Below are 20,643 nucleotides of genomic sequence, written 5' to 3' on the forward strand. Positions count from 1 at the left end.
GGTTCGTTCACAAACAGGAGCTGAGTGGGTTGAGGATGAGAACTCAGGGGTACCAAGAATGTAGGAATTAGGAGAAAAAGTCAGATTTGATGGGCAATTTCACTTTCTCATCTTCCCAGCCCTCCTTTCAGCTCTCCATATCAGTCTGCATTGCTTATAAAAGTCCTCGTGAAAATTCACCTGCATTTCAGTGTGAAATTTCTCGTAATATGCACATTTGTACGCATTTCCCCCTAGTATGCATGCTTTTACTTGGCACCTTTCCCTAATGCAATGTGTTTTTAATGTCATTTTCACCAATATATACATTCTTATGTCAGTATATGCATCTTTGTCTGCATTACTTGCTCAGAGAACTCCACTGCAAATTTCAGAGAAGTGTGAATTTTAATACTGTGTTTGAGGTTCTTGCGTTGCCTTGGAAAGTGCTCATTAAGTAGGTTCACCTTTAAATGCAAACCAAATTTCATTTCTCCCAGATCCCTACATGACAGGGAAGGCTCTGTTGTTGGGAGGGAATGAAACTGGGGTGGTGTGCAAGGAGGGCTGAATTTCACATATTCATTCAAAATAGCTGGCCAGATCTTCAAAGGTAGGTCTCTGTTTCACCTAATATCTGGGAGGAAGGACACAAAGTTATCTACTTTTTAAAGAAATAAATAAAAACCAACTTCCAAAAAAAGTATAAAAAAACCAACCTCAACCAACTGCTTACTGTATAATTACAACCACAAATGGGTGAGTACACATGTGAAACATCTGATTAAGGACCATGGCACAACGTGATTGCAGGCTGAAGCATGCCAGCTGCAATCTGAGGAGGGCTATTCTAGGTAGGGCAGCTAAAACAACAACCAGACAAAATTCTGAGTAGCTGGAGAAGCAAAAGCAGATTTCAAAATACAGCACAACCCCTAACAGCTTTGGAAGCAGCAGCTGCATGAACCAGTTGCCTAAACCAGAAAAACCGTAGGCATGGCGGGACCTGATCCTTTGCCAGGGAAGCAGCCAGTCATAAACCTCTTTACTTGGGAGTATGTCATGTTTTGACCCTAGACGAACTTTACTTTGAGGTTAAGCATGCTTCGGATCGCGGCCTTGTGAGACTTGTGCTATGCAGCTAAGCAGAAACCATTTCAAGAACCTGATAAAGGTAATGGTAAAGGTAAAGGGACCCCTGACCATTAGGTCCAGTCGTGACCAACTCTGGGGTTGCGGCACTCATCTCGCTTTATTGGTCAAGGGAGCCGGCGTACAGCTTCCGGGTCATGTGGCCAGCATGACTAAACCGCTTCTGGCGAACCAGAGCAGCGCACGGAAACGCTGTTTACCTTCCCGCCAGAGTGGTACCTATTTATCTACTTGTACTTTGACGTGCTTTCGAACGGCTAGGTTGGCAGGAGCAGGGACCGAGCAACGGGAGCTCACCCCGTCGCGGGGATTCGAACCGCCGACCTTCTGATCGGCAAGTCCTAGGCTCTGTGGTTTAACCCACAGTGCCACTCGCGTTCCAAGAACCTGAAACTTTACCCTTAATGATTCAGAGACAATACCTGGCATCTACCCTGAAGGAATCAGAAACATTTGGCCCAAGAAAGCTCACACCGTAATTAACCTGTTAGTTATTAAGGTGCCACAATTCTAGTAGCTGTTATATGGCATTTCTTTATCCACCCAAACATACAGCACTGTCAGTGTACAATATTCTGCAGAGTCCCATAGGCAAAATATAAACAGGTTCCTGTCCCTAAACAGCTTATAATGATCTACATTTGGAGAAACAACAAACAGTGGTGGGGAGGGAAAGCTCAATGCGTTGCAGGAACTTAAAGCTCAGATACAGAAGGAAATGAGGATTAAGAAATTAAGTCAAGGGCAGGGCTTTCCCCCCCAGCCAGAACCTCTCAGGTGGGCACCATTGCCATTATAAGAGAACTAGGGAGGCAGCTTTCATGGTGAGTTCTGGCACCTCTTTTTCTAGAAAAATAGCGCTAGTAAAGGCTTTATGGATAAAGGTAGGTTTTTGTGGAAAGATCTGAAGTTAACTGAAGAGCACTACACAAATCAGGGGAAGGAATGTACAAAGTTAGCAATGCCCGTTCCGCCCTGTATCCATCGCAAGCAGACCTGATTCTATTCCACTGCAGTTTGGTTTCCATCCATTACTATGTCATGCTGGCAGAACTTTATGTATTGTTTGTCTTAACCATTGCCATTGTTTTTACATGATTTCATACCATTTAATTCAGTGTATTAATTATACATTTTTCCTGGTGTTAATTCCTGCTGTGGTCAATTAAGAACATAACCCTTTCGGAATCTGTTGGATCCTCACATCCAAAGTCTTGCTGCTGTTATCATGGCAAGATAATACACCAGTTATCCTAATGACACACCATAGTGCTTCAGGAAAATACAACTCACTGAACGCCTAATGACTGCCCAAAGAGGGTTAAAACAAGCTTTCGTTTTTTGGATATTTTCTGCAGTGAACAATGGATGAATGCATGAACTTGAGATCAACATGTGAGCATTGCATGTTAAAAGCTTGAGGGCCTCTGTTCAGGTTTTGCTTGTGATGGGTGCTGGTAGAGGTGGGGGGGTTAGATCCAGGCATTTGTGTCATCACCCCAATTAAACTAGAGTCTTTTCATTTAGATCCTGTCCGATCTAATTTGCTTTATGCACTCTGGCTTAACAGGTTTATGAATAAGCCTGCTTGATGTTTTGGCTTTTATCTAATTTAAACTTGTGCATTTGGAAGAAAGCTCTGGCCTCCCAAGGGCTAAAATTTTAATCAGATGAACCCTAAACCAAGCATATAACTTGAAAGACAAATTCAGATCAAGTCTGTCCTGAAGGGAAACTAATGTTTCCATATGAACAGTGTTGCATATGCACAATTCCGATTTCTTACGCAGCAATTTAGCAAAGCACGCTGCACTGGTTTGTGCAACGCACTTAGACAAACAGGAAAAGATGCTCAAGGATTACACTAAATGAATGCAATCATATCTCGTTAAGCACAAGTGCTTTGAGGACAGCCGGTAGCGGTCTGCTACATAATGAAACTCAGGATCACTGCTTTGAAGCTTCATTAGAGAAAAGAAAAGCTACTGGAGCTTCAAAGCCTTGGGCTAATCTGGACAATGGCACCACAGCTGGAAATGGAGATGAAGAACACTAAAAAAACCCAACACCCAACAACCCAACAGCCTAATTTTATACCTACCACTGGCCAACCAGGCAAGGGTGTAGCCTAGATATTTATGGAAGCTGGGCAGAGAAACAGGGCATTTTGGTTTGGAAAAAGCTTCACATTTTACCCAGATGGGCAATGTATCTGTTCAAATATACGTTTTTCTTTCTACAAAACTAAAAATACGGCATGCAGAAGCACACACGCTATTGTGATACTAGCTAAGACAGCAAACAAGTGCATAGGGTAAGGGCTCAGGTTGCTACCTCAGCACCACTAGGCCACGCTGCAGCTCTCCAAGTCCCTAGGGACAGGCATGGCCAAACTTGGGTCTCCAGCTGTTTTGGGACTACAACTCTCATCATCCCTAGCTAACAGGACCAGTGGTCAGGGATGATGAGATGATGGGAACTGTAATCCCAAAACAGCTGGAGGGCCAAGTTTTAGCCATGCCTGCCCTAGGAGTTAGGGAACAAACATAAACAGACCTAACTACTAGTCTATGGCTCATCCGTGAAACTACAGTACATTGGGCCAGATTCAACTATCTGCTCCAGCCAGCATAAAACAATGCAAGGACTTCTGCTAGCACAACGAAGCTTGCCTTTCTCTTTTGCTGCAAACCCACCCACCCCCAAAAAAAACCAATGTCCAGGAGGCGGGTATCAGGAGAACCCCTGGAACAGTGCACAGGGGAAGCAAGGATAAATCGTCTCATCAAGCAAGCATAAATGCTTGCAGCTGGAAGAGGAATCTTTTTGCCACTACAGTCATACCTTGGTTCTTGAACAGCTTAGTTGATGAACAAATCAGCTCCCAAGTGCTGAAAACCCAGAAGTGATTCTTCTGGTTTGCAAACGTTTTTCAGCAGCCAAACGTCCGACACGGCTTCTGCTTGAGTGCAGGAAGCTGCTGCAGCCAATCGGAAGCCGCGCCTTGGTTTTCGAACGGTTTCGGGAGTCAAACGGACTTCCGGAACGGATTAAGTTTGAGAACCAAGGGGTGACTGTATGTTTACTTCTTCTCAGTATGGCTCGTTTACTCTTTAGTGGTCTAAGTCAAATACGAATGGCTAAAAGGCCACTTTCTGAACGCACTGCCACCTGATGCACCAAAGACTTAACTCTCACCCTGCAAAGTGCCGACTCAGCAAATCCTGCATCAGTTACCTGCTCTCTCTCCTTGGATCAGCAACTGAGGAGAGGGGCAGACAGCTCTCATCTTAGCATCATAGAATTGTATAGCTGGAAGGGAGCACGGGGGTCATCCAGTTCGACACCCTGCAATGAGGGAATCTTCCACCCAATGTAGGGCTTGAACCCTTGACCATGAGATTAAGAGTCTCATGCTCCACTGACTGTATCAAGGACAAGGCTGCTCAATGCCAACTTTATGTGTTAGCTATCAAATCATAAGCCAACCATCACTCGAGTTTATTTTGATATGCTTTTTGCTACTACTACTATAGCAGGTATGGTCTCCACCTGTATTTAATAATAATAATAATTTTTTATTTATACCCTGCCCTCCCCAGCCAAGGCCGGGCTCAGAGCGGCTTACAAGCAATAATAAAAACAAGATGAATGGTTACAACTTAAAAACAAAAATAAAATACATTAAAATAATGGAACATTAAAATATTAAAATGTAGCCTCATCGCAGGAGGAGAAGGAAAAGAAAGGGGGTGAAAAAGAGAGAGAGAGGGAGGGAATCAAATTGGCTCCAAGCCAAAGGCCAGGCGGAACAACTCTGTCTTACAGGCCCTGCGGAAAGAAATCAGACCCTGCAGGGCCCTGGTCTCATGAGGCAGAGCGTTCCACCAGGCCGGAGCCAGAGTTGAAAAGGCCCTGGCTCTGGTTGAAGCCAATCTAACTTCTTTAGGGCCTGGGACCACTAGGGTGTTGTTATTTATGGACCTTGAGGCTCTCCGTGGGGCATACCAGGAGAGGCGGTCCCGTAGGTACGAGGGTCCTAGGCCGCGAAGGGCTTTAAAGGTCAAAATCAGCACCTTAAATCTGACCCTGTACTCCACCGGGAGCCAGTGCAGCTTGAAAAGCACTGGGTGAATATGCTCCCATGGCAGAGACCCCGTGAGGAGCCTCGCTGCAGCATTCTGTACCCGCTGGAGTTTCTGGGACAGCTTCAGTTTCAAGGCAGCAAGAAACAACACACAACCTGTGTTCATATAATAAAATAGCACCAACAGCAATATTTTCTGCCAAGTTGTACTGTTAAAAAATAAATCTCTAAATGGCCCTAGGAGGGAAGGACAGACTTTGTCCATGAGCCAGCAATTGGCCATCCCTGTTCTACTGTAATTATGTCATAACGAAAACTCGAAACAACTCGGGGTACTTTCACCATCAGCAAAACAGCTCAGTCACCTATGCGTGTATACAAGGACAGGAAGGTTGTGCAAGGAAAGGACTCGGTTGACACAACCACTTCTGAGAAACCATGAGCACATCTCATCTCCAATCCTGAAATGAACTACATGAAACCATGTGCTCAAAGTGAGCTGCTGCACACCACCAGTTGGGCTGATTGGAATTGTGGGTGTATGAGGGGATATTTGTATGAACTCAGTGGCGTTGCATCCTTCGCTGGCAAGTGTACACACCATGCACCAGGGGCTGGGCGCGGAGGGTAAACAAAACCTGCCACAACAGTCCAACCCTCGCCGCAGCCACCGCCACGTGGACATGGGGCACAGAGGGTTCACGGGCCCCCGCTGCGCTATCTGCCCCCCCGCCAGTGCAGGGAGGAGCTTGGCCAGCCGACGTGGCCCTTGGCGGGTGCATTCCCCGCAATATTGGCCGGGTGGCCATTCAGCAAGCGGGCCTGCGGCACAGTGGCACAGCCAGGCCAGGCTCTGGGGCCCAGAGACAACCCCCCCCACACACAGGCAGGGCAGGGCATAGATCCCTGTGTGAGGGTGCCTGGTGTGTGCCCCCTCAAAATCATGCTCCCAGGCCCCCCGGGCATCACCCCGCTATGCTAAAACAAGAGTCAGTGTGCATATGTACATATGTAAATGAGCTCCTACAATGAACAGGCCCAGTATTTGTAAGACATTCAACTCCTGGCTTCCAATGTGGACTAAGTGACTGTTTTTTCAAAACTTGATTCCTAAGGGAACTCCAAGCAAATGGCTAAAGGACAGAACTTTTCGTTTAAGGTCCCAAAACAAAGTTAGGGGGCTTAGGCCTGTGACCTCAATGCATGCGAAGCATTTCCCCAGCAGCTACAGCAATGCACTTGGGAGCTTATATTCCAAACTGTCCTTCCTTCTTTCTTTTTTTTCACCCTTTATACAGTCTTCCAGAGGCACTGTATCCCATCCCTAAGTAATGAAGGTTTTTTTAAAAAAATGGTACAGGAAAGCAGACGCCTCCTTGTTTCAGGGGAATACCCGTGCTACTGCTCCTCCCTTCCTGCCCACAAAGGGAATTTTATCCATTTTAACTTGTGCGGTGAAAAGCAGAAGGAAGAGGGCAAATGAAGTTTCCGTCCCTCCCTCGGCTCCAAACGCATTCCAAAGAGCTGAGTTACCCCAGACAGAAAGAATGCACAATAATAATAAGAAAAACCTTCGCTGTAAAAAGCAGAAAAAGCAACTCCTCCAGCACACGCTAGTGCTTATCGAGAATTGCAAAAGTTCAGCACCTCCCTCTACAGCAATGCCCAGCCACCTTTTGTTTTTAGTTGCCTCCTGCTTTATCTTATCGGGTACTTTGAAGACTAAGCGGCACTCTCCGTCCCTTGCAGCACCATACATTAATCGTGAATTCATTTTCAAATAAAAAGGGGCGGCCGTGCCTTCCCCAAGGTCACCCAGCCACTGTTTCAGAAAAAACGGAACTTAAAGCCAAATGAACAAAGTTGTTCTGGAATGCCCTAGGCCATATCAAATCTCTATCGCAACCAAACGCGGAGCAATTTCTGTTTCCTGAGCTAACAAAACCAACACAGCATTTTAAACCTTTCGCACTAGTCATGCTTGTGCTATAAAAATTATCATCTGTCAGTGGCCAAGAAACTTGACTTCTGGGTGCCTCTGGTCTCTTCCTAGTTTAGCTGATAGATCTCAGCGTCTCACCCCTGATAGATCTCAGCGTCTTTCATAACACCGCAGCACAGGAGCCTGTTCCGCTTCCTTTTCTGATGCAGGGTGAAGATAGACACAAAATATGCGATCACTGCACAACTTCTAGTTTCTTCTGGATACGTTGTTGTGCTCACGTGCACATGGGGAAACCAGCCATAGATGAAAAAGACAGAGGCTGCAAAGTCCTCTGCAAACCAGCAGCCCACATGTTAGTCATAGGTTTACAGTGGTACCTCTGGTTAGGTACTTAATACGTTCCGGAGGTCCGTTCTTAACCTGAAACTGTTCTTAACCTGAAGCACCACTTTAGCTAATGGGGCCTCCTGCTGCCGCCGCCGCACGATTTCTGTTCTCATCCTGAAGCAAAGTTCTTAACCCAAGGTACTATTTCTGGGTTAGCAGAGTCTGTAACCTGAAGCGTATGTAACCTGAAGCGTATGTAACCCGAGGTACCACTGTACAGGTTATCACCAACAAAAATCAAGAAGAGCAGCTGTGATAGACCAGACCAAAGGTCTACCAATTCCAGAATCCTGATTCTCACATCAATGAACAAGGTGCCTAGGAGAAGCTGACAAGGAAGACATAAGGGGCAAGTAACTTTCTCCTGCAGTAGCTCCCCAGCAACCGATAGTATTTAAAGGATGCTCTCTCTCTCTCACCCCTAAAGTAAGGATGGGTAAAATTTGATTCAGTTCACATTTGAAGGTAAATCGATCTAATCTGCACTTTCCAAAACATAACTGAAGCACAGGTATCCTTCAAAATTCACACTACTCTGAATTTTGCAAAGCAGCTATCTAACCAAGTAATGTGTACAAAAATGAATCTACTGGGGTAAAGTGTATATAAAAACGCACGTGTTGGTGAAAATAACATAGAAACATGCATTATACTAGAAGGAAAATGCTTTTAAAATGTGTACATTTGTCAAAACCGCATACAAAAAATGTGTTCAATAGGAGAAATTCACACTAAAATACTGAACAATTTCCATGAGGATTTTTTTTAATTTGCTACAGAAACCTGGAGGACTGAATTTAAGATTGGAAAAAATGAGGCATCAAGAGAACCGAAACTGGAAGATCCATTCATCCCTACCCCAGAGGTAGCAGGTAGCCATCCCTACTAGACTTAGACTGAATTTGTCTAATCTCCTTTGAAAGCTGACACCAATTGGTGTCCCTTAGCTGGGGTATTGGAATAGAAATTACATTTACACTTATTTTAAGTCCAACATAAGCTGTACAGTGGTGCCTCGCAAGACGAAATTAATTAAGTCTTTTCGTCCTGCGAGTTTTTCGTCTTGCGAAGCACGGTTTCCCATAGGAATGCATTAAAAATCAATTAATGTGTTCCTATGGAAACCGCCTTCAGACCAGGTCCGGGGACAGTCTGTCCCCCGACCTCTTCTGAAGGCTGGCGGGGGGCAAAAGTCTTTGCTCCCCCCCCCGCCTGCCTTCAAAAGCCATCCGGGGCTTTTAAATCGCCCCAGGACAGTCCCGGGGCGATTTAAAAGCCCCCGGGAAGGCAGGCAGGGGGGACAAAGACTTTTGCCCCCCCGCCAGCCTTCAGAAGAGGTCCAGGACCTCTTCTGAAGGCGGGCGGGGGGCAAAAGTCTTTGCTCCCCCCTGCCTGCCTTCAAAAGCCGTCCGGGATAGCGGGAAGCGCTTCCCTGCTATCCCGGACCGCTTTTAAAATGCTGGCGGTGGGGAGCAAAGCCTTTCGGCCCCCGCCGGCCTTCCTGGACCTCTTCTGAAGGCCGGAGGGGGGGGGAAGGCTTTGCTCCCCACCGCTAGCATTTAAAAGAGGTTCCCGGAGATTTCCGTATGGGCTTTCTTCTTACGAAGCAAGCCCATAGGGAAATTCGTTTTGCGAAGCGCCTCCAAAACGGAAAACCCTTTCGTCTAGCGGGTTTTTCGCCTTGCGAGGCGTTCGTCTTGCGGGGCACGACTGTACTTGTATATCTTGCTCAACCATAGTATAGTGTGACATAAATGATCCTGGTGAGCCTTGGCTCGTGCTCTCTCTCCCCTCTCCTTCTGCATGACCAGAAGGATAAGGATAAAAATCTTTGCTTCTGTGTTTCCTTACAGTTAACACGTTCTATGCAAACCAACAAACTGTCAATGTTAGCTATAGTTTGTTTGAAACAAGCCAACTTGGTGTGGCTGAGATGAGAAGGGGCAAGGCTCAAAGCTTACCTAGGATCACTTCATGGTTTAAACTAGGGCTGGGGAACCTGTGGCCCTCTAGATGTTGTTGAGACTCCAACTCCCATAAACCCCTGTTTCTCCATCTGATTTAAAAGTATAGTTTTAGTGCAGGGATAGTAAACATGATGTCATTCAAATAGTTTGGATCCAGGTCCCATCAGGCACAGCCAATTAAGATGGATAGTTGTCTTCCACAACATCTGGTGTGCCCCATTGTTGGCTACCTCTGGGTTTAGCATGACACCCAAATGCTGCCATGGAAAACTAGCTTGTTAGGGAGAAGATCTCTGAGAAAACAGCAAACTCGCACCATCATTCTCCTATTTGGGTGGAGGGTGGAAAGTGTGAGTATCTGGCTCGGCCAGAGCAGCTTCCTCAATTTCATCAGTATTCGGATGAAGAAAACAGAAGTCTAACACTGGTTTCTTTATATTTGTTACCTTGCCCTGATGATCGTGCTTCATTTCCCAGCCCCTCGGCAATTCGAGCTGCTTGTTGGCAAACATATTCAAGAAGCCCACCAAATCTCGATTATGCTGGTAGCGCTCGAAATGGTGGGTATCCCGCCGGACTTTGGTGATCATGTGCTTCAGACACGTATTGTTTGTAAACATGCGGTAGGCACTCTGGACAGTGGGAGGGGAAGAAGAAACAAAGACAATTATTTTCGGAAGCTAAACGTTAGGCATTGAATGTCTACGCAAGCCTCAGAAGGCTGGATAAAGGGGGCCTTAAGAGTTTTGTCATTCATCTTGTATAAGCAGCAATTCCTCCTGGGCTTGCTAGATCTACCGCTGGGTCATTTTAAAATTCACCCAGAGGCTTTTTAAAACTGTCATGTCAAGCACCATCAGGAGGGGTTCAGGTACAACCTCAGTCAGACACATGGGAGACAAAAAATATAGTTTTTGTCTCTGAACCCATTAACAATTACAGTAGTACCTCGGGTTAAGAACTTAATTCGTTCTGGAGGTCCATTCTTAACCAGAAACTGTTCTTAACCTGAGGTACCACTTTAGCTAATGGAACCTCCTGCTGCTGCCGCACTGCCGCCGTGTGATTTCTGTTCTCATCCTGAAGCAAAGTTCTTATCCCGAGGTACTATTTCTGGGTTAGCGGAGTCTGTAACCTGAAGCGTCTGTAACCCGAGGTATCACTGTACTGAAAATTGTTGTTATTTTATTTCAACATACAACAACATCATATGGATAAATAATGAAACACCCCACTCAAACACAGAAGCTGGTGCTTAGGTTATTATTTATATCCCACTTAACAAATTAAAAAGTGGGACCCGCAACAAAATGTTGCAGTGTGTAGTGCACTCCTGTTCTGTGTTAATGTTTCGTGTTCCACCGAATACTTCTTTCAGGAAGCTCACTCCACTCTTTTGACCAGTTTTCAAATCCTTTCCCCGAAAGGGACTGAGCATCCTATGTCCATTCACCATGCTCAGCCCTCACTGAGCTGTTTTGAGAAGGGAGGGGTGTCTCCTTAAGGTTAAAAAATTCTATTGCTGTATCCCTTGGGGATTCCCAGAACACATTAACGCCTGCCTCTTGTCTTTCAGTAACTGCCTTTTTGTTAGGAAGAGGTCATAACTCTGCACTTTACAATAGGAAAGACTGAGAACGTGAAACAGTTGAAATGTCTTTTTCTCTACATTGACTCTTTCTCTGCCACCCTACCCTGATTAAACCCTTTCCCCCAACTGCCTTGGAACACTCCTATACATGAGATGAAGCTCTTTGCCCAATTCCCAATGGCTTAGGGTTTTACAATCATGAAGGCTTCTCTGAATGTGGTCTTAATTTCAATATGGTCAGCTCTACAATCTCCAAAACTATTACAGTCATACCTTGTGTTGTCCCGGGTTTCGCCACACGCGCACACGCAGAAGCGTTCTGCGTGCTTTGCGTATGCACAGAAGTGTTCTGCATGCTTCGCACACGTGCAGAAGCACTCTATCGTGATCTGAGCTTACGCAGAAGCACCCTGCTAGTTGCAGACTTTTCGGGGTGAGAACGGCACCCCGGAACGGATTGTGTCCGCAACTAGAGGTACCACTGTATACCAGTGTGAAATGCAGGGTGCTATCATAGAACCTTAGCCCAAACAGCAAACTCCTTGGGATCTGTTTATACAAAAACCAAGGGAGTAAGTTACCACATGATTTCCATAGGCAGCTACTGACTTATCCATTCCAGTTGGACATGAGGATCTGGAACACCAAGGAGCGTTAGCATTACACTGCAGTAATGGATAGGGGTCATTTTGCTTCTACTCCAGGAGAAACTGTTTTCATGGTGTTGCAAACTTCCCTCTTCTGGAATCCCACAAAAACCAGTGTGATAGGTGTGTGTTGCTGTGCACAGGTCTCCTCTCTCAGCAGTTTATCCTGTTCTTCTATTCTTTCCCCTCCTCACAACATTTTACAATACATAAGAAATATGCCATATGATCACAACTTGATTCAACAAATGCTTTTCATAATTGTTACCTTAGTGAAAATGACTTATGTGTGTTATTATTATTTATTAAGTATGCATATCTCAGGGCGGTTCACAACATAAAAATACAAGATAATAAACACAAAATGCTTAATAAAGAAACCAAGAACAAAAGCAATTAAAATAATTATCTTACATACCAGGGGAAGGCAGGCTCCAGCCTTATGATACCTTCTCTGTGTTTTTTTACTATAACCCTGAACTTCACCAATTGGAGCCAGTGGTGAAAGGCATTCACTTGCAGGATAAAGGACATGGTGTCTCTGAACAGCTGCTAAACCCAGGGATTTGTTTTGAATGCAGGAAATGAGCTGAGCTCACAGTTCTCCAACATAAAAACACATTCCTGGTTATCCCAAGCCTTCCCAATTTCAGCAGTATAATGGGGGCGGAGGGGGTGTTTTTGTTATTCTCGCTGCTATTGCTAGATAATGGGGAGTTACTAGTCTACTGCAAACCACCAGATGCCTACCAGTAGACCCCAATTCTGCCCAACCCAATATTGAGGGGGAGAGTGCTTATGTAGCCTAAATGTACCCACACATAAGATGGAGCTATTGCCAGACTCAGGAGAACCTTAAGAGAGAGACCCCCACACCTCAAAAAGAACCCAGTGAAGACGGATTGTGTTCAGTGGGCATGGAACACAGACTCACTGTTGTGGGTGGGACCTAGAATCCTGAATAGGGAGCACGCCGCGCTGCAACATTTCGTGGCAGCTCTCACCTGCCATCGCTCTCATAATACTGGAAATGGAAACCCTCCACATCCCTGCAAGTGTTTGTGTACAGGTATAATTGCGCTGACTACTCACAGGGTTAGAATGCAGCACTGTGAAGAATTCTGGGCTGATAAGGAATTTCACAGGGGGAGATTGTAGCAGCAGAGTAAGCCTGGATCTGGAGGTAGAATGAGGCAGCACATTCTCCCTTCGGAAATCTGACAAATGGACATAGCCATGAATTAGTGCAAAGGCTTCAGCGTCATAAACAACAACAACAAACAAATAAATAAATTTATTTATACCCCACCCTCCCCAGCCAGGGCCGGGCTCAGGGTAGCTAACAGCACATATAAATTACAATAAAACGTAATAGGGAAAAAACAAACAAAAACAGTTAATTAAAATACGGCTTAAAATACAGCTTAAAATGCAGCCTCATTTTAGTAGTAGCCCATAAATCAAGACCATAAAGGGAGGAAACATCAGATATTCACCTGAGCCAGGTATCCATGCTGGTCCTACATGGTCCAGCAAAAAAAAGGGGGGGGGGGAATTTATACCAAATCCCATATAAGGGGTCAGAGTGAGTCTAAGCCGAAAGCCTGGCGGAACAGCTCCGTCTTGCAGGCCCTGCGGAAGGATGTAAAATCCCACAGGGCCCTGGTCTCTTGTGACAGAGCGTTCCACCAGGCCGGGGCCAGAGCTGAAAAGGCCCTGGCCCTAGTTGAGACCAATCTAACCTCCTTGAGGCTCAGGGCCTCCAAAGTGTTGTTGTTTAAGGACCTTAAGGTCCTCCAAAGGGGCATCCCAAGAATTAGCTATTGTTCTTCCTTTATCTTTGTTATAGAATACTCTTTTCTCATTCATACTTAACTGTAACAGTTTTGAAATTAAATAGGCAACCGAAAGAATGTTTGTTGGATCCTTATTTCAGGTGAATAATGAACACCAGCCAGTCTATAACAATCAGACCTTGAGGGCGGGGAAACAATCAGATTTTGAAACACTAATGTTTTCCCTGTACTTTACAAGTCTGCTTTTTACTTACTATTAAAAATGCATAACACTATTTTAAAAAAACAACCAGGTCTGGTTTTTAATACGTGAGAGTGTATTATATATGATAATAATAGGGTTATTATTATTATTGCAGAACCCAACCATAAGCAACTGGGTGGAATCGTATTAAGCTTAAAAATGGGGGTGAGTGGTAAAATGAGGATATTCCAGCTGGAAAGAAAGAGGAGAGGAGAGGAGAGGAGAGGAGAGGAGAGGAGAGGAGAGGGAGGGGCAGGAGTTAAGGGAGAATAGAAGTGATAAAAATTCACCAAGTTCTTATCAACCCAATGAATTCACTACAGGCCATTGCAAAGATGAAATCAGCTTAACCAGCTGCAGTTTACACTACTATATATATTATACTTTTAAATAAATCTGGATAGCCACTACAGCAAGGTGTGGTTGCATGATGTGGAAAAGCAGGTTTTGCTGCTGACAGTTATTATGCCAAAAAAAAAAAAGAAGTAAGTAAATGAACCCACGGAGATGGAAATCCAGGATTAACGTCACAAACTTTTGCTACGGCAGTTTGGGTGAGCCACACTTTTTGTCCTTTTGACCTCACATGCCTGCTACAAAATGAATCACTTAAATGGTTGCATTTATTTCAAATGTACCTTTTTAATGTAGAATTGGTATTGTTTGCAGCACAAGGTTTGCAAAACTGAACTGCTTTTGTATTACTGTGTCGCGGTAAAGAATGGTTTAGGCTGTGCATGAGCAGAAAAGAACCTAGGCAAGCCTTGCGACTCACACATTCCCTATTCCCCTCTTCCTATGCAGCCAAGTATGAGAAATTAGGAAGCTTTTGCTTTGTTTTAACTGCAGTTCGTCATGTCTTCTACCATTGTTTTATCGGTAAATTCGCTATGATGTTTTTGAGTTTGATGTACTATGCACTGTCTAGAAGCAGGGATCACCAACCCGGTGCTGGTGGACAACATGCTACTTGTGGAGTCTTCCAGCGGTGCCCATAGGCCGATGCCTCAAACTATGAGGTTTCTTTCTTTCTTTTTAAAAAGAAAGTATCTTGCACGCCTAGAAAGAACGTTATGGGGCAAAATGTGCAAGTACCGTCTTTTTTGTGTGTATAACACACACCATGTATGACGCCCCTTGTTTTTGGGGACTCCAAATTAAGAAAATGGGAGGAGATTGTATCCGTGGATAAGAATTTTAAACATATTTTTTAAAGGAAAAAACCCTAGTCTTATACATGGAAAAATACGGTATCTTCTAAGAGATTTCTGTGACGTGGCTATATTTTTCCTGGTTCTGAGATATGCGTCCTGTTGTGATTGGACAACAACTGTGTGTGTGTTGTGTAATATCCATAATCAGGCCAGCAGGAAATAGCCAACTTCCCACGTTAACCATAAGGCTGTTGCTGGGGCTCCAATAGTGTATTATACCACGCCCCTTCCACAGCAACCATTTTGTGACTGGCAACCACGGCACTTTCTCAAAAGTGCCCACTAGTTCAGTTGGTGGTCCTTGGCCTGGAGAACACCGTTGGGACAGGTGGCATAGAAGCATAATGAAATACAAAAAAACCAACAAAGGAGAAGCGTGGCACTAAATGGGGCCTTACCTGCATTAGGCTGCTGGAAATCTGCATCCTCTCCAGCTCCATCCATAGGATTTGGGTGCTCCTCCGGTCTGTCATTAGTCATTGTCCGTCGAATGCTCTGGTACCTGAAGTTCCAAGACTGGTATTATGTATGGTACCCAATAAATACATCAGAGACTCCAGCACACTCAACACACTGATACACAGCCGAAACCAGAAGTTAATTTGTTAAATGGCTTTCCCTCAGGCTTTTAGGGATCAGGACTGGGGTTGGGGGTGCACAATTCCTTTTTTTCTTTTTCTTTTTAACTTGAGAACTTCTTCATGACATGATCCTAGCCTATCAGGAATCAAGTAGTGAACAAGTTGACATCAAAGATCCACATAGCCAACTGCGATTTAGCTACATGACATCATCGCCATCAAGGGCAAAAGCAGCTCATCAAGGGCACTTCCCACCTTCCATCCCCAGTGCCGGGTTGCCGCTGTACATAAAACGTCAATATTATAAAATAATTCTGGAAATCTCCATCCATATCTTCACACCTTTTCAAGTGGCGCCCCCATCCCCGGTGGTCGGAAACAGAAGTTGCCTTTCAAGAGCTAAGAAAACTCACCCCTCCCCTTCACCGTAACATATCTTGCATGCTTATTTACAGACTGGAAGGTCATTATTTCTGGATTAACAACAAACCTTACATATGGTGTAAGTTATTCCCAACCAGGCAAAGTTTTTTTGATTTGAAACACTGATGTCTGATTGTCTCCTTCTTCTTCTTCGTTCAGAATAATGGTACATGGCAGGAAAGGTATTTTTTAAAAAAACCTGCATATATAACAGCCAATTTGAATAATACTCACCTGCGATTCAGTTGCTCCATTTGCTGTATGGAGTTGGAACGCTGAAGGATCTGTTGGGCCGGGGGAGCTGTGGGACGTTGCCACGTTGTCGTCCTGTTCACGTGGTCCACGTAGAATATCCTCCCGTGACTGTCAATGCGTGCCTCCCAATCTAAGGTAAGAAGACGCATTGTAAAACACAAGGGATTGGGTATTTTAAAGCAGTGCCTCCAAAAACCTCTGCTAGCTAGTATCCCTATTTTCTTTTTTTGGCATTCTGTAAAAGGCAAAATCACAGGACGTGGGTGGTGCTGTGCGTAAAACCACAGAGCCTAGGACTTGCGGACTTGCGTAAAACCACAGAGCTGTGCGTAAAACCACAGAGCCTAGGACCTGCGGACTTGCGTAAAACCACAGAGCCTAGGACTTGGTGGTTCGAATCCCCGCAACGGGGTGAGGTCCCGTTGCTCAGTCCCTGCTCCTGCCAACCTAGCAGTTCAAAAGCATGTCAAAGTGCATGTAGATAAGTAGGTACCGCTCCGGTGGGAAGGTAAACGGTGTTTCCATGTGCTGCTCTGGTTCGCCAGAAGCGGCTTAGTCATGCTGGCCACATGACCCGGAAGCTGTATGCCGGCTCCCTCGCCCAATAAAGCGAGATGAGCGCCGCAACCCCAGAGTCTGCCACGACTGGACCTAATGGTTAGGGGTCCCTTTACCTTTACCTAAAAGGCAAAAGCCTTTTCCTCATTACACCCAATGCAGAGGTGCAGCAGAAATCTGAAAACACAGCTTAAAGCTGAATCATGCAGAGACCTAGCATGTAGACTCCTCTGTACTCAGGAGCTTTCCGTTATTTCATGGATTTATTCCTCATGGCAGACTAGCGATCCTCTTGTGACTCACTTATGTGTCTTGATGCAATGTTTGGGAGTTACTAATTTAGAGACTCTATGGAATGAGCTCCATACCCAATGAAAAGGAGGTAGCTCAGTGTTAGAACACACAAGTTGTGTGTGCTGAAGGTCTCAGATTCCATCTCTGGCCTCTCCCATTGGAAGGATCTAGTAGCAAATGACGAAAAAAGGCCTTTGCTTGAGACCCCAGAGAGTGGCAGCCAGTCAAAGTAGACAGTACTGAGCTAGATGAACAATAATCTAACCTGTTATAAAAGCAGCTTCCTATGTCCCTATGAAACAATTCGATTTCCACTGGGGAGGACATCACAACAGAAGCAGCATCTCCAGGGACATGGAAGCAAATGGCTTCAAGCACATCCACTTGCATTTTTTTGAGCCTGGTGAAACAAAATGTGGCATGTTTCACACACAACTTCTGGTTCTCTCAGAGACAACGCTTTTTAGGAAATCTACAGCAGGGCTTTTCCCTTTTGTGGGGGCATATACCCTGAAATCCTGGGAATTAATAAGGAGAAGCTTCTCACTTGGTGGCAGGGCCTCATCCACTCTCTGATAGCGACTAACGTCCTGGCGAACCGAGGGAAGAGTTCTAAGAGGCTGGTGCCCATTACTTTGGGAACCTAAAAGACAAAGAAGCTGTTTCACTAACAATTTTCAACAGAAACATGAACAGTGTCACACTTTATATTAGGGTTTTCCAAATTTGGGTCTCCAGTTGTTTCTGGACTACAATTACCAGCACCCCTGACCACTGGGCCTGCTAGCTAGGGATGGTGGGAGTTGCAGTCCAAAAAAACACAGCTGGAGACCCAAGTTTGGGAAACCCTGCTTTAGATGTTCCAAAGGAAATCCAAACTGAAATGATCACCCAATGGTCTCCTTTTCTGAACGACATGCCATCATTCTCCAAATTGTCACAGAATAGACAGTGCAGATTTATAGCACTCTCTCTCTCTCTCTCTCTCTCTCTCTCTCTCTCTCTCTCTCACACACACACACACACACACACACACACACACACACACACTACATGCAAACTGCTCATCAGCACAGAATTTCAGGAAAGTCACCCACCCTCCTGATGCTCTGTAGGACACCATCCACACTGTGCACTAGGAATGTAAGAAGAGCCTACTGGATCAGGCCAATGGCCCATCTAGCCTAGCATCCTGTTCTCACAATGGCAGCCCAGATGCCTGTGAGAAACCCTCACGCAGAACCCGAGTTCCACCCACCCCCTGGAAAGGTTTTGTGGGAGTGCAGAGGCTACTGAAGGGAAAGATGAATAAAGGAAGGTCAGTTGCATGAACTGCCTTCTACTCAAAGCCATTGGCCAAAACCTGAAGACCTTGCTCATCACTCCATGAGAGCTCTCACACAGGGACCTCTTGGTCTATGAATCCCAAACTTCCTGCTGTTGTTGGACTACAACTCCCATCAGTCCCAGACACCAAGGCCAAGGGACGGGAATGATGGGAGTTGTAGTGCAACAACAGCTGGTGACCGAAGTTTGAGAAAACAGTAATTTGACAGATAGGAAAAGTAAGATAAGTAGATGGGAGGCTAGAACAGCAAAACAATAGCACGTAACTTACACACCCACACACTTCTGAGCATGTCTAGGTTTCTCAACGAAAGGGAGAAAACCCTGAAGGGGTGTGAGAGCCTTTGCACAAGTGCTTAATTATCTGCATGCATATTCTCAAAAAAAATATAAATAAATAAGGTCTGCTGATGCTGCTGGATGCAACGTTTTATTATCCAAAACGTAATTCATGCGTTTGAGATAGCTAATGACTACTCTGCACTGTAAACTGAGTCCATCACAGAATGAAATGAGGTGAGGTGGGAGGGCAAATACAACATACAGATGGACTCAGCAAGGCACATAATCAAGCAGTCTGCTCTCACAATCATTACCTCCCGTGGCTCCAGCTCCATCCAGCTGGGCAGCATCTCCCTCGCAAGCAGCCTGCACCCCTGCAGCCCCTTCCTCCTGAAGCTGACCACGTGCAGCTGCAGCCTGCAGGCTCTGCCTCCTCTGCCAGATCTCCTCGGCCTCATCTCCATCCTGTAGCCCCCTGGCTTCAGGCAGCTGCCCCTCCTCTGGAGCGCTCGGTATGTTCACTGCGGGCAAAGAGGCCTGAGTGCACACAACTTCCTGGGTCTCCGGGGCGGGCTGGCTGCTGGCAGCATCCATGGCGCAAGCTCCCTCTTCCTCCTCCTGGGGAGAAAAGGCCGGCGTCTCAGGAAACCGGGCACTTTCAAAGGAAGAGCACTGCGTGTCGGCGGACGAGAGTCGGGGAGCCGTGCCTTCATTGCACGAGCCGTCGGCCCCTTCCACATCACTTTCTCCCTCCGGCCTAGTGCTTGATTCGCTTACACTCTCCGTACGGGCTGCGTCGCTCGGCTCAGTTTCTGATGAAAACTGAGAAGGTTCTGATCCCTGGTCGACGGATTCAGCCTCCCTAATTTCTCTTCTGCCTGCAGGAGCAGACTCGGGAGCTCCTGTGTCCATCTCCATGGCAGGCTGCTGTTCTGCCTCTTGGGGGATACAAATTTCACTGCCAGGTGGGTCAACTGGTGGGTCATCCTGAGGCTCTTGAGGATTTTCGGATTCTTCTCCTGCCTGCTCTGCTTCAGGAAGCCCTTCAGAGGTCTCCTGCTGGCCATCAGAAGGTTGCAATGGCATTTCCTCTTCTGGAGCTCTCTCGCTTTCCTCGAGGCCCCCCTGGCTTTGTGCAGTTTGGCTCGGCGAACAGTTTAAGCAAGTCACTTCAGCGTTCCTGGCAGCACCATTCAGCATGACTAACCCGCCGCCATCGTCGTCATCCAGCAATGACTGGAACCCCAAACCTTGGTGGTATTCATGCTCCTCTTCATCGGAGTCAATGTGAAGCATAGCATTAAGCCTAGTGTCGGTAGGGAAGCTGCTCCTCAATTTGGGGGATGGTCCAACAGTTCGCTCGTTGCAAACGGATGTCCCAGTCCTAGAGTGACTGCTTTGCTCTATTGCATCCAAGTAGTCGTTCAGGGAGTCCTGGCGGCCTCTGGGAGGAGATGACCTGGAAGCTGCAGAAGTCAGATCTTCCTGGTCCGTTTCCAGAGTTGTACTAGTCCTGAGAGAATGCCTTGTGATGGCATCTCCAGTTGATTCCTCAAGGATCGGGCCGTTTGAGCAAACTGGTGGTGGGTCATGATGCCCTGCAGGAACATCTTCATCGTCAGAAGGACTCCCTAAATCTCCGTTTACAGAGTTTACTCCTAGCAGCGTCCCCACAGCTTCCGGTGAAGAATCTACAATGAAAAACGCAAAGAATGACTAGTGATATAATGATAATTTATTATTTATACCCCGCCCATATGGCGGGTTTCCCCAGCCACTCTGGGCAGCTCCCAACAGAATATTAAAAATACGATAGATCAAACATTTAAAACTTCCCTAAACAGGGCTACCTTCTGATGTCTTCTAAAAGTCAGATACAGTCATACCTTGGGTT

The 20,643-nt window shown here is 45.8% G+C and overlaps 1 protein-coding gene across 5 annotated transcripts in view; it reads right to left on the reverse strand.

The window, feature by feature from the left end:
* The window catches only part of HECW2 (HECT, C2 and WW domain containing E3 ubiquitin protein ligase 2), a 194,730-nt gene that overhangs the window by 52,747 nt on the left and 121,340 nt on the right, over window positions 1-20,643 (reverse strand). For all 5 annotated transcript variants that reach the window (XM_081902138.1, XM_081902139.1, XM_081902140.1 and 2 more), the window contains 6 exons: window positions 19,064-20,440; window positions 17,668-17,763; window positions 16,248-16,398; window positions 15,408-15,511; window positions 12,848-12,972; window positions 9,964-10,149 (listed from right to left, as the gene is read on the reverse strand). In XM_081902138.1, the coding sequence (XP_081758264.1) occupies window positions 9,964-10,149; window positions 12,848-12,972; window positions 15,408-15,511; window positions 16,248-16,398; window positions 17,668-17,763; window positions 19,064-20,440 (2,039 nt within the window). The remainder of the gene's footprint in view (window positions 1-9,963; window positions 10,150-12,847; window positions 12,973-15,407; window positions 15,512-16,247; window positions 16,399-17,667; window positions 17,764-19,063; window positions 20,441-20,643) is intronic.

This window comes from Podarcis melisellensis (genome assembly GCF_964234715.1).
Source record: "Podarcis melisellensis genome assembly, chromosome: 1".
In the NCBI taxonomy this organism is placed as follows: Eukaryota; Metazoa; Chordata; class Lepidosauria; order Squamata; family Lacertidae; genus Podarcis; species Podarcis melisellensis.